This window comes from Carassius gibelio, chromosome B11 (assembly GCF_023724105.1).
Source record: "Carassius gibelio isolate Cgi1373 ecotype wild population from Czech Republic chromosome B11, carGib1.2-hapl.c, whole genome shotgun sequence".
Taxonomy (NCBI): Eukaryota; Metazoa; Chordata; class Actinopteri; order Cypriniformes; family Cyprinidae; genus Carassius; species Carassius gibelio.
This window is the reverse complement of record NC_068406.1, coordinates 21,330,593-21,345,302: the sequence shown is the minus strand read 5'-3', so window position 1 is coordinate 21,345,302 and position 14,710 is coordinate 21,330,593. Positions and strand designations below refer to the sequence as shown.

Here is a 14,710-nt window from a genome sequence, read left to right as displayed (position 1 = left end):
CTGTGCCCTCAGAGCTCAGCAGTTCAGAGGTTTGGGGCTCAGAGGGACCCAACCTGCAGCTCCGCTCATGACTATAAACCTCCCGTTGTGTGTCGGGACACCTGATGCTGAAAGCATAGTCACACAAATTGCTCTTTTGAAAGCTAAAAGCACATTTGTCCTAATAATCACTGAAGACTCATTTCTAATGGTTCGTGGCCATCTGTTGTATCTAACAGCCGAAGATTTAGAGGCCAAAAATACAGCGCAGGCTTTAAGGTTAAGGATGAAAATCTGAGGGCTTTCTGTGCTTAAAGGAGTAGTATTACCTTTTACATCTACTCTAAAAAAGATGTTAACTTATCAACATCTCATGGTCTAAAATGTCTTGCAACCGAACACATCAAAATTTCAGTCAAGTTTGAATGTACTGAAAGTGAAAGTGAGATTTGATAGCTGTGGCAGACAGAAATGTTTGTCTTTTTCTTTACGCAAAGCTATTGTGTGTGGCTTTAGGACACTTTGAATATAGCGCACAAGTCCTATTTCCTTCTTTTATTGTACTTTTGGTTATTTTTTAAAGCTTTTAGTGTAGCTTCAGTTACACTTTCACTTTCGGAAAATAGCAGCTCACTGAAGAAGATGAAAAGAGTTTGTGCGAGTAAACAGGGACAGATTTTCATTCTATTCCTTTCACTTTAATGTGATTTGAAAATGTGCTGCTCGTTTGACTCAAAGCAGGCGCAGGGTGTCCCGAGTGGGTATTGCTTCAAATATCATGGCTGTCCAGGAAATGTGGTAGGCGTCACAGAAATGTCGCCAAACCAGCGGGGCGTCCCAGACCTTCCTTCCATCCATGGGACGTTGTCACCCCTTTGCGAGGGGAAAACGGAGACACAGAAGAGGGTCAATCAAAGAAAAAAGAAAGGAAAGAAAGAACCCAGGGTTCAAAGTTTGCACTCGAGGCCGGGTGTTTCTTATGCCTGTCCTGAGCTGTTTTTAATGCAGTCCGGCCTGTCGCTTGGTGCGAGACCCGCTATTGTGCACCTTTTGTTCCAGACAGCGGCCTGGGCTGAGAAGTACTTAGTCTGGCTATTCATCAGACGAGGCCAGCTCCTCCTCCAGAGAAGTGTTTGGCTACTATCAATATTGTTGCTGTCATGGCCCCTGGGGTTATGAGGCAAAGGGCTCTGCCACGGGGTTACGGGGGGGTGACCGAAGCTTAGTTTGGTTATCCCACAACAATAGAGTATGTCCATCACCTTTGGATCGACCCCGCCTCGACCCACCGGAGAGGGTGACTGAGTGAATGGCAACTGTGACATTCTCACAGGCCTGTCTGCTTGAATACAGAGACACTCCCAACACACACACTAACACACACACAGCGCACCAGATCTCTGATAGCCCTCTGTTTATACACACAGAAAAAAAAAACTTAAAAAAAATCTCAAATCTCTTTTGTTGTCACTTTTCTTCATACTGTACATCATTAATCATAGCATAAGTTTATTTTCGAGTGAGTGTTTTTTTTTCTGTTTGATAATTTCTTAACTAAAGTGGTTAAATGTCCAATTTTTTAAATGTTGAAATTCTCTTTTATCCCACAGAGCGAGCCAAAGTAAACAATTTGTTGGTGGGTTCCTCTGAAAAGTGTGTAAACACTGTGTCTCTGAGGCGCTTTCAAAACATTTCTCTGTTTGTTTGAGAATTCCAACCAGCCCGACATAGCAAGAGTGATGAACGATCAACAGAATTTGATAAAAATTACAAATTAAAACAGCAGTATTGTGAAATATTATTACAAATTGAAATCAAATCATAATATGCTGATTTGTTGCTCAAGACACAATGATTATATTTTTCGGGATTTTTTTACCAGTAGAAATTTCAGAAGAACAGCAGTCAAAAAGAAACATTTTGTAAGAGCATAAATGGCTTTACTCACATTTTTTTTCAATTTAATGCATTTTGGCTCAACTAATTTCATGTGTTTAGAGTAGATCTCGTATTTTAGTCTGGCCAATAAAAGATGGGGTAAGAGTCTTTGAGAAACCTGTTTGAAAATAGTAATTTTTCCATTCCAGCTGATGACACTAGTAGTCTTAATACTTACTTAAAAGAAAAGCATAGTACTACTGTTTTTTTTATTATTATAATTACAATGCTACTTTTTGTTACTTTTTTTGTTTAGTCTTTTTTTGTTGTTGTTTTATAAAATGCAGTAGAAAGGAATTGTCTGAATAACAAAGTGATTACTTTGTCCACTAAACTAAAACGTAAGCTTAGATTTTGAGTTATTTTTTATAAAAGCATGAGAACACTATGTGCCGATTTTTCGTCCACACACTTAAGAACACCTGTTAGAGCAGAATTCACCCAAAAGAAGCTTTTGTGCAGAACACATCAGCTCTCCATTAGCTGAGCCGCTGAGTGATTTGTGGTAATTGCTAAAGGAATTTTTATGTATCTAAAGAGCGGACAGAAAACTGTTTCATGGCAAAAATCATGATTTGTTTTCCATTTGCGATCTTGAAAAATTAGCCAAAAATCCATTTGTGTGCTTTTGAAGGAGATGAGGGGAAACGAGCACCAGAATGAAGTTACACTTTCAATGGATAACTGACTCGAAGTGCTTTCTCTCAGCCATGTGTAGCATGTGTGTGTGTGTGTGTGTGTGTGTGGGGATGAGAGAGAGAATGAGTGAGTGACTCACATGGCAGAGTAATGGAAAATTGTTCATTGCTCTCCAGGCAGATGTTGTGTCTGGTTCTGAGAGTACAACAGCTCCTGGTTGCCATGGTGTCAGCAGACATGGCTTTACCAACGAGACTGAATCTCACGTGTGTTTACCATCACTGCAACACATGGCCTTCGTCTTGACTTTTTCTGTTTTGCAGTGCTATAAAGCACAACAGTACGGTTTCTGAAGTAAAGAGTAAAAATCTAACAGGAGGGACGAACTGGGTCATGCTAACCTGAATAAACTTTATATACACTTGTGAGATTATCAATTTATTTTATTTTTTAAAGAAGTTTTTTTATCCTTACCAAGGCTGCATTTATTTGATGAAAAATAAAAACAGCAACACTGTTAAATATTGTTACAGTTTAATATAACTGTTTTCTATTTGAATATGTGTCTTGGAAGAAATATTCCTTACTTTTATCAATGTACAAAAAAGTTATTATTTTTACGGAAACCATGGTACATTATATTAAAAGAGCATTAACATTTTGTAACATAATATAATATATATATATATATATATATATATATATATATATATATATATATATATATGTATGTATGTATGTATGTATGTATGTATGTATGTATGTGTATATATATATATATATATATATATATATATATATATATATATATATATATATGTATATATGTATGTATATATATATATATATATATATATATATATATATATATATATATATATATATATATATATATATATATATATATATATATATATATATATATGTGTAAGTATTTTTTTATTAATTGAATGCATCTTTGGCTTGCTACAAAAAAAAGTGTTAATTAAAAAAAAATCTCATACTAAACTTTTGGATGCACAATTATTTCAGAATAAATGTAAAATATATAAATATATTAATACTTAATTATTATGGACTGTAATTAGTTGCACTTTCTTTGATTTAATTACATCATTTAGTGTTTGATGAGTACTGTAGAATAGATAATTCTTTCAATAATTTAAGTAGACACATTTGTTATTTATTTATATAGTGTTTATAACACTGTGCTCTGAGCTCCTTACTGAGGTTTTTTTTTTTTTTGCGGCTGGCTTAGTTGGTCGTTCTGTGATTTAGGTCAGCCATTCGGATATTATACTTTAAAGCCATTTCTGAATATATCATGTCAAATAACATAGATTTATCGCTCTTTGAGGAATATTAATTGTCATTTTCTCTGTGTCTCCACAGCCTCACCACACCCCAACCTCGGTGGGAAGCCGTGTTTGAAGCTGAAGGTGTACGTCAAGCCTACCAGTAAGTATATCCCAGTGTCTGCTCTCTGTCCATTTGTGTTATATATGGTCATACTTGCAAATCAGTACCAGGAACCTCACATCCCAGTCCTCGTGTCCCACTTGATTGAAGCCAGCAGGTCAACCCTGGAAGTTCTAGGGACACCTGTATTAACTCCAGTGATGGGTGAAATGGTTAGCTTTGTCTAGCCTAATTTATCTTTAGGAATTTCGTTCCCATTGCTCTAGACCTTCACTGATGACTAAGACAGCTTGTTTTATGGGGCCGAAGGTTTTATGGGGCCGATCATTCATGATACCAGAAACGGTGGAGCGATAGTGTTGCCCCTCAGGGGCACATGCTGTAGGAAGCTATTCATCTCCCATAGGCCAGATAACAATCAAAAACGTTGACCTGCAACTAATCAAGTTAAGCAGGTCCGGACGCTAAGAGACCTGCAGGGGTTCCCACACACGAGCCACCGACACCAGGATAGCCTGCAGTTAAACAAAGGCCTCAGTACAGGTAGACGTGCCAGATATGTGTAACACCGCTTAAATCTTTCTCCCTCATGACTGTGATGTGTCAGACATGTCCAGAAAATATGTTCACTAAGCCGGGCTTTCATATACAGCCTTTGCATGTATCTCATCTAGACCTGCTCAGCATCAAGAAGGAAAACGGTTAGAAGTAAAACACGGGTATGCTGCAAGACGTGGACATGAAAAGTGTAGAGTGACACAACACTTGTTTAAAAAAAGCTTTTGAGTGGAAATCGATATTTAAAAAAAAAAAGGTTTCCCCCGTATAGTTGAGAATTCAGAACCAGTTTTTATGCAATAGATAGCGCATATTTTTGGGTCCATAGCTTGACATGTCCTGATATCAGAAAGAAAAAATGGCTACACTTTATTTTGACTGACATTCTACTGACTATAAGTAACTTTGCTATAACTATATGTCATCCAACTCTTGCAGGAGTATGACTGTTAAATTAGGATTAAGGTTAGTAGAATGAATTTACATACATGTTCTCGCAAAGTTACTTCTAGTCAGTAGAATTTCTGTTGGGGACCATCGAAATAAAGTGTTAGCAGATATTAAGCAGACAGACTACTGCTCTAATGACTGGTAGATGTCTTGTAGTTAGAAAGTTACTTATAGTCAGCAGAATGTTTAAACTGGGCTCACTTAATCTCACTTAAAGGGATAACTCATCCAAAAATGTCATCATTTACTCATCCTCATGTCATTCCAAACCTGTCTGAATTTCTTTCTCATGTTAAACAAAAGAAGTTTGCTAGTTTAAAGAATGCTGGCAGTTTGAGCTTCCATCATGTTTATGAAATCATTAAGGAAACTGAATCTGATTCCCACCACTATTTTCCAGAGTCATCATTTAGGGGTCGTGCAAGTTTGGAGGAGAAGCCTGAGCTCATATGACAGCCCATTAGCGTGATGTAATTATTAGCAAACAGAAGTGTTCCAGAGAGCAGTTCAGACAATCACATGCAAATTGAAATAACGATTCACCTCTCACTCTATCATTTATCTGTTTACAAGAGCACTCGTGACTCCATCCAGCTTCTCAGAGATAATGTACACTGTCTTTCACTGCGATTAGTTCTCATGAGAGTGTGAGAGTCACAAACTGACTGAAGTTTAGTTGATTGTTCAAATTCCTATTCATGGTCTCAACGTTTGTCCACCGTCGGGCTTCAGAGGTGTAGAAAGTTGTTGCAAAGGCTGAATATTGTTTCATTGGGGAGTGGGCTTTGGGGTGTTTTCATGAAATATTTATATGTGCATATCCAGGATGGAGAGTAGCGAAAAGAACAACAGATGCCTGTCAGAGAAAAGCTTTATCATCCGCCGTGACCCCTTTGTTTATTTTCCCCGCTCTCTGACGGGGTGGAATCCTAGTCTTGTTGTGGACACAAGGGTTAATCTAAACCCCAGACCCCATTTTAATGTTTGTAGGGATCAAGGAAGGGAATTGTTGGACCTGAGACAAAAGCCCAATGAAAGGCAGGCTGGGAAAAAGTGCAAGGATAGGCCATGGGCTAGAGGAGGCGGCAATGAGGGAGGAAAGAAAACAGAGCCTTTACAATGAAGCTCTTTCTCATTTTTCATATAGACAAGATGAAGATGTCCAAATCTGAGTGAAAATAGAATCTTAAAGGTGTGATGATGCAGAGGTTCTTGTGACGGATTTCTTACTGATAATAAAATATATAAAAAAATGTTGTTTGTAAAGAAGCATACTTATAAAGTGTGTTAAAATAGAAAGATGCAACATAGAAGCTATATAATGTTAAAAAATATTAAATAGATTTTAAATCTAGACTATAAAACTATGTTGCCTATATGCATATATGTACACACACTTTTTTTAAATGCATACAATACTTTTCAAAAGTACTCCGCATTTCTACTGATCATAAATCATAACCAAATTATAATTTGAAAAAACAAATATGTATATATATATATATATAATCCTTTGTGCTTGTTTTCTAGAATTTCTAGGTGATTTTTTTTTTTTTTTTTTATTAACGTAGAGCAGACAGGAAGAGGCAAAAGTGCAACAGTAACGAAAATGATGGATTCTAATTATTAATGTACTATTGTTCCTTTTTTTCTTTTTCTTTCTTTGTTAGATGACTCTCTGTACGAGTCTCCAGAGCCGTTCCTGACGGATGACTCCAGCGGTGGTTGGGCATTAACGCCCAGTCTGTGGCTCATGCTTCCCTTGTTTCTGCTCCTGTGTCCCTCATAGCATTATTATCCTCTAAGCATGACCACGCCCACCCAACTTGCCTCACCCCGCCCCTTCATGCATCACAATGACACGCCACGCCCCTTCAGCTCTGGAGTCCAGCCAACAGACGTTGACATGGATTTTTACCATACCTGCAACCCTGCAGGAAAGCCGCTAACCAGCCCTCATTTGCAGTGAGAATTATGCCCTACCCAAATGCCCAAATTCAGGCATTCCTGCTCTTGCTCGACTGACAAAAGACATGTGAATTGGCCAGCGCTCTACTTTTCTGCCAACATCCCACCATCATCCGCGTGTCAGGAGACAGATTCAACCGACTGCCATCTGAATCGCTCTGTTTGTCTGCGTTAACCACCTACCTGAGCCTTCACTGTCATCTGAGCTCAATTTCCACGTTTGTGAGAGCATGTGTGAGTGTTGATGCTCGTGTGTTTGTGCTCATTGGTGCGTGTATGCCGATGTTTGCATATGAACAAATGTACAGAGCAGTCACATTCCCTTACACAATTACTAAAAAAAAAACTCGTTCCATTACTCATTGAGAGAAGAAGACAATTCTATCTGTGAATCTGCCAAAGACACTACTACTACAATAAACTTTTTTAATAAGGGGAGTGGGAAAAATACTGGCTTTGGTAGGAGATTACATGCAACCATGGAACATTTCAGGCTTTTAGAGTCATGGGAGGGGAGTGACAGACAACAGTGTAGAATTTTCTATTATTATCTTTTTTTTTTTTTTTTTTTTTGTCATACAAAAAAAAACATAAAACAAGAATGTTGCATAGATTTAAAAAAAAAACTAGCTAAAAATTGCCTTTTTTCACTGGTGCTTAATCTGAAATGAACTTGTCTGTCTTGAACTGCAAAAAGATCATTTTCTTAGTTATTATTTTTTACTTGTTTTCAAGAAAAGATATTAAAACCTTTGCAAAACAAGATGCATTTAATTGTGAAATAAAATTGTGTAGGATATATTATTTCAAATAAAAGTCTTACATTGAGTGACATTTTATTTATCCTATTGGAAAATTATGGAGCTCCTGAAGTGACCTTTGTTTAAAAAAGAAAGTAAAAAAAGAAAAAATATTAAAAAAAAAAAGAAAAAATGAATACCAGATGAAAATGAATAAAACATTTTCTTGTTTTTTTCACAATAGAGCAACCGTTTTTCTCATTCACGTCAAGTGAACAGAAAATGGTTATGTTTTTGTTCAGAGGTTTTCCACATTCAAAAGTGTTTACAAGATTTTTTGTACATACAAAACTTTCTTAAAACACTTTAATTTGCATATAGATGTTGCCCATGCAAAAGTTTCTTGTGCACATTGCAAACAAAAAAATAAAAAATTCTGGTCCATTGTGAATTCATTGTGTGTATAAATGTTTTTTTTTTTTTTTTGGTTGTTGTTGTTGTTGTTTTTTTTTTTTTTATGCATGTACCACTGAAAAAAAATTATGTAGGATTTACTTTAAACAAATTTCACACATAAATTGTAAAGTTACAAAGAAACGACGAGCAGATTCTGAAGTATAAAAGAATAAAATTGTTTTGTTTTTGTTTTGTTTTTTGTTTTTTTACAACTTCTGTACAATTTTGTACAATGTACATGCTTTTTTTTGGCACTTTAGGGGCTCCATAGCAAATAATAATCTTTTTTATTTCCTTGCTTAAGCATAAATCTAACAAAATTTTGTGAGGTTTACGTTTAAGGATTCTTCTTTTTATTTTTCCATAATAATAATAATAATTCTAGAGATATAAATTGGGGGGAAAAAGTGTGAGATTTATTATTTCAAATAATAATCTTACACTGAGAGACATTATATTTTCTCTTTTGGAAAATTATGGTCTTAATATCTTACCCAAATATACACAAGACGAAAATACAGATTAAGAGAATGTATTTCTGCAGTGTATACAGTGCCAAGTGGAAGAGGGGATGTCTGTGTCCAGAAAGTGTTTGTTGTCAGGTCAGCTTTCTAACTTTGGTCCCAGCCTGTGTCGCTCTCTGTATCTGCCTCTCTCTCTCTCTATGTTTGTCTCTCGCTGTCATTTTGGAATGTGGTCAGTTCTATGTGCTGCCCCGTCATGCATAGATCTCCCACACTTGCACTTGCTCCCTTTATCCGTGCTGAGGAGGACCGCTGAACCAGAGGCCTCAGGACCCTGAGCGCCCGGTCCCCATGACATCGCTGTGACATCACAGGCCTTGGCGTAAAGACTGACGGACTGAGGCCTTGCACTGCAACTAGAAGCGCTACATGAGAATCCATTTGAGGGATTCGAAATCCACATAGCACTTCTGCTTTTGAGACAATTTCATGAAAAAAAAAGAACAGAAAGGAGAAACTATAAAGATGTGGGAATATTTGTGCGTTGGAATTGTTTTGTGACTGTAAAAATATATGTCATGAAGATTTCAAGGCAAGTCGGCATGGATCGTCTAAAAGAACGAGCAACGTTTTTTAAATGTTTGTTGGAACTTTTATATTTTACTTTTTTTTCCCTGTGTTATTTTTAACTTTTCAAAAGAGCAGCAGAAATTATTCATATGTGATATGAAATTATAATGTAGACCCTTGAATTATTAGAACAACGTTGGTACCAGTTCTGCAGTTACATGAGTCTAGACGAGTCAGATGTTGCTGTTGTTGTTGTTGTTGTTTCCTGCTTGTATCACGATGCATTCTGGTACATGTAGTCCTGAAAATGTTTTTTTTTTTCTCCAAGTGTTACTATGAGATTATTTTTATTTGTTAATCATGTGGATAAACATATTTTGAGTTCATATAAAATGTTCAAATGCTCTGGCAAAGGACAACTACAAGAAAAAAGGAAAAAATGAAATAAAGCTTTTTGTTTAAATCATAGTCTTTTTTAACAATCATGAAATGTGAGTTTGTAGGCTTTAACTCTGTGTGGAATGAGATTTTTTATTTTAAATTTTATTTTTATTCAGCGATGATGCATTAAAAGGATCAAAAGTGACAGTAAAGAAAATGTTCCATTTCAAAATAAAGGCTGTTCTGCTAAACATTTTATTCATCAAAGAATCTTAAAAAAAAAAAAAAAAAAAAAAAAATTTCCAAAAAAAAATAATAATAATAATAATAATAATAACCATCATCATAACCAGGGGTGGTTCTAGGGTGAGTGGAGATCTGGAGCTTAGCCCAGAAAAATCCATGGATGTGACTTTTTATTTTATTAAATCAGAAAGATTTACCTTGTTTAAAATATACAAAAACAAATGTAAAACATTTTATTTAAAGTATTGAGGAAAATACATTTGCTTTTTGCAAACAAAAATTAAGAATTGCAAAACACATGAAACAATGATTTTCCAATAAATATTTTCCATGGTCATATCTATTAATTTATTTGCAATGCTGCTTTTTTTTGTGTGTCAGTCTAGTTTGAGCTTTGGATACCATTTTCCCTTTGCGCTTTACTTTTCTGCACATCTCTCTTAGTGGCACTGTTTTGACGTGGGGGTGGAGTCAAGGGACGGGGGCGTGTACGGGGGTCCTGTCATGATGAGCAGAGACTTTCGAGTGGATCGTTTATTTTTATTCAGTAGCATTAAAACATTCATGTTTTCGTTTTATTTACTTTATTAACAAATGTATGTGTATTAGCAGCGTTTGCTCAAGTTAAAGAAGTTGTTAACATGAACATCTGCTGTTTATTTCTCTCCATGTGCACACTTTTATAGCATTATGTGTATTGGGAACGCTAATCATTTGAGTCAGTTAGGGAGTTCGTAGCGGGTTCGCGAATCATTTGAGTCAGTTTGGGAGTTCATAGTGGGTTCGCCAATCATTTGAGTCAGTTCGGGAGTTCGTAGCGGGATCGCGAATCATTTGAGTCAGTTCAGGAGTTCGGAGCGGCATCGCGAATCATTTGAATCAGTTCGGGAGTTCGTGGCGGGATCGCGAATCATTTCAGTGAATTTGGGGATCGCGAATCATTTGAATAAGTTCGGGAGTTCGTAGCCGGATCGCGAATCATTTGAGTCAGTTCGGGAGTTCGTAGCGGGATCGCGAATCATTTGAGTCAGTTTGGGGATCCCGAATCATTTGAATCAATTCGGGAGTTCGTAGCGGGTTCGTGAATCATTTGAGTCAGTTCGGGAGTTCAAAGCGGGTTTGCGAATCATTTGAACCAGTTCGGGAGTTCGTAGCGGTTTCGTGAATCATTTGAGTCAGTTTGGGGTTCGCAAATCATAGCTGTATATGGATAGGCATTTTTAACTAATTTAGTAGCTAGTTATAATTACGTTTTCCACACTTGTTTAGGTGTGAAATGTGAACTTGTATTTTTTGGTTAAATGATGTGCCTTTTAACAGTATCAAGTATATTAAAAAACTAAACAAATCGTGCCTAAAAAGTGCAGGCATCTAGGCTAATGTAAAGTTACATGATGAAGTCATACTAGTGCACGTGTGCATTTTGAGTGTGTTCTTTCACTGCATTATTCGGTGTATTCAAATGCATTTATGAATGCATGTGAATGATCACAAAATTCAAGATATGAACCCTTTGTGCCAAAAGGGTTCTTTCTTGTCATTATAGAAGCTTTTTAGCATAAAAGGTTCTTTGGAGTTGAGTAAAGAACCCTATGGTTCTATATAGAACCCCAATGATCCCTTTCTTCTAAGAGTTTGTTGTCATTCATAACTAATAAGAAATGTTTATTAAGCAGCAAATCAGCATATTAGAATGGTTTCTGAAGTGACATAAGATACACTCTTACAGATTGAAGTAAAAAAAATGCTTTACATCACAGGAATAAATTAAATGTTTAAATATTACTAAAATATATTATTAATATAGAAAATGGATTGTTTAAATTTGTAATATTTCACAAAATTAATGTTTTTACTGTATTTTTGATCAAATAAATGCAGCCTTGGTGAACAAGAAACTTCGCACTTCCCAGTGAAAAAAAATCCCAAGTCTTGTGAATGGTATTAAATAGAAATTAAAAGCTAAATAATAAAAAAAATTGCATATGCAACAAACTGAGCATGTTCCAAACTATGATACACTTAATTTTTTTTTTTCTTCAGAACTGAACAATATATAAGTTTAAGTTAAGTGCCTTTTTCTGATGTTGTTGCAGTGCATTCCTAAAATAATATATACAATACTGACTTAGAATATGGCTAAATCAAGGCAGTTATCAAGCTTTTGGATGTTTTCATGTGGAGTGCATCTATGATGCCTCGAGTTGCTCCCTCTGCAGGCAGCTCACTAGGTTTGGAAAACTTTAAGGGATACCAGAAAATCCAAGACCAATCTGTCTTAGCTTCTGATCAACATTATTTTATTTTATTAATTTTTTTAATATTTTAAAACGATAACCATTTTTCATCAAGGTTACTCGTATTTTGATGAAAGCAAAGGAACTCAGACCAGACCAAATGAGCTCCAGAGACTCCTTCAAAGATAAGGTAATGTATCAATCACACAGAGACCAGACAACATGAAAGCTCTTCCTTTGGTTTTTATGTTTCTTACTTATAAAAAAAAAAATTTAAAAGAAAGATTATCCACCAATTTAGCCGTGTCATTCAATAACTTAATCCCTGCTGGCCTTGTGACCCTCCAGGACTCTGAAAACTTCCTTTCACACTGAAAACACATTTCCTATTTCTAAACGTCTCATTCTCTTCCTCTATTTGTCTCTCACTGACACGAATGGACACCTTGCGTCCAAAGGCTCTACGATTTGGGAAGGGATGGCAGTAAATGCATCTGAACGGCTGTAGTTTGCAGTAATGTTTGTGAGAGGGTCAGAAAATGGAGGCTGATAGGACTGAGTGCTGTGCTTGGTCACATGCAGCGATGGAAAGCACCGTGCCAGGGGAGTCTTACCGAGGAGAGATGGGGGTAATTGTGGACAGATTTGGACAATTTTCCCCCAATTTGGTATTATCTGTTTCCTACCAGACGGCTGAAACAGGAAATGATGGAAGATTCTAGAAAATACCCCTTTCTATGACACCAGGGCCTGCTGGAAATTACACATCTTGAATATTGCCTTTAATGCATCGCATTATGAAATATAAAGTATTTATACATTAATAAATATGGTATATGAAGAGCTTATATTTCACCATATGGACAACATTTTGTGTCGGTTAAATGTCAATAACATTACATAAAACTATTTGACAGTTACATTCATATTATGTAAACAGAAAAACTTGTGGGACGTGTTTCATTTATTTTGTTTATGTGAAAACAGTCTTTCAAACAAACGTTGTAAAATACAAGGAAATGTTCATTTCGCACCACAGTCACTGAATTTCTTTTTTTTTTATGATTTATTTAATTCACTTAGCCTATCTGCTTAATTTGAAAGGGGTCAAAGGTTAAACTTGTGTGAGACAACTTGAGATTGGTTTGAAACAGCATACTTCCCAGCACTGCATATGTTTACACTATGCACAGTATATGAATGTTCTCTATGCATGGAATATCTGGATGAGTTCACATTTGTACAAAAAAAGAGCAGTAAACAACTAGATAGCACTCTGTGGAATGTTATATCCCATGTTGCAATGCGCTCCACATGACCTTAGTTTTATGACAGGTTTAGCTTTTTGTTTTATCAGAGTCCAAAAAAAAAAAAAAACTGAATGTTTTTATTTACAGGATCAGCAACTGGACAGCACTCAGAATTAAAAACGCCTACATGAGCTCATTAGTATTCATAGGATTTCATACATAAAGTATTGCTCTTACACATAAATCTTTTCATGTCTGGACAGATACACAAATGTGCAATCTTATGTTATATTTTGTACATATGAATAACTTCAGTGATGTTTAAAATCCTTCAATTCATCATAATCTATTTTAGTGTATTTTAGGAAGATAAATGTTAAGTAGCGTCACATTTATTTAGCACAGTTTACCATGTATACACTGTAAAAAAAATAAAAATTAAGTTGTAAACAAAACAAGATCACTAGAGTATGTTTTACTAGAAAACACTTTTCTACTCCAAAATGTCAGCTTTAACTCAGTGTATTCTTTCTGTATCTTTATAATTGTTTGTGAAATTTACTGGCAAATTATTTTCACTGTACGATTTATTTTACATTTTAACTTGTTCTATATGTATTTTGATATTGCAGCAGTTCCAGTATGTGTTGTGTGATTTCTGATTTCTAAATTACACTGTAAAATCAGTGATTTCATTTATATTTCAAACATGCTTTAAAGCTTTTTATTTTTGTCTTAAAAATGAGCAAAGATAGTTTATTGCACAAGTACATAAAAAAAAAAAACCTTTCCAAACTACTTGGCCCAATGCACAATAATGCTTTATAATACAAGCTGTCTGGTCAAATTTTGTGGGAAATGTCAGTTTGACATCATTCATCTTTGCATGGTTACATCACATCCTCAAGGTTTGGCTATTGCAGCGCATGTGTGCTGTGGAGGGAGATGCATTAATAGTTCTGAAATCCTGTAGCGATAACTTTAGGATTATTACAACATTATTAACAATGGATCGTTCAATAAGTCATCCATCTTAGTAATCGTCCGAAACCATGCATAACTACTGTAACCCAATTTTTTTTATTATTTTAAATGAGTCAAAAGACCTGCTCAAAATACATATATTCATATTTCCATTAAGTCTGTTGTTTATGGAGGGCATGATATTTGATATTTGATATAATTTAGGTATTGATATACGCTGTGATAAAATGATCAGCTGTAACCATGGGAAGACAAGTGCCATCAAACCATCATATTTATCCAAGCTGAAGAGCTAAAGGTCAAATCATATAATTACCAAAACAATGTTCCTCCACAAGTAGGCAAAATCTTTCTTTAATAAATCAATTCATCCATACAAACTGTGCAAATGATTTAATGAGTACATTTGCCAGTAACTCTTTTTTTGGTGG

General features: G+C 35.5%; 1 protein-coding gene across 1 annotated transcript in view; it reads left to right on the top strand.

The window, feature by feature from the left end:
* Nucleotides 1–9,644, top strand: part of LOC127967765 (ephrin-A2-like) — a 118,314-nt gene extending 108,670 nt beyond the window's left edge. Inside the window, exons 3-4 of the mRNA XM_052568425.1 lie at nucleotides 3,949–4,014; nucleotides 6,654–9,644. Of these exons, the coding sequence (XP_052424385.1) occupies nucleotides 3,949–4,014; nucleotides 6,654–6,772 (185 nt within the window). The 3' untranslated portion in view covers nucleotides 6,773–9,644. The remainder of the gene's footprint in view (nucleotides 1–3,948; nucleotides 4,015–6,653) is intronic.
* The last annotated feature ends 5,066 nt before the right edge of the window (nucleotides 9,645–14,710 follow it).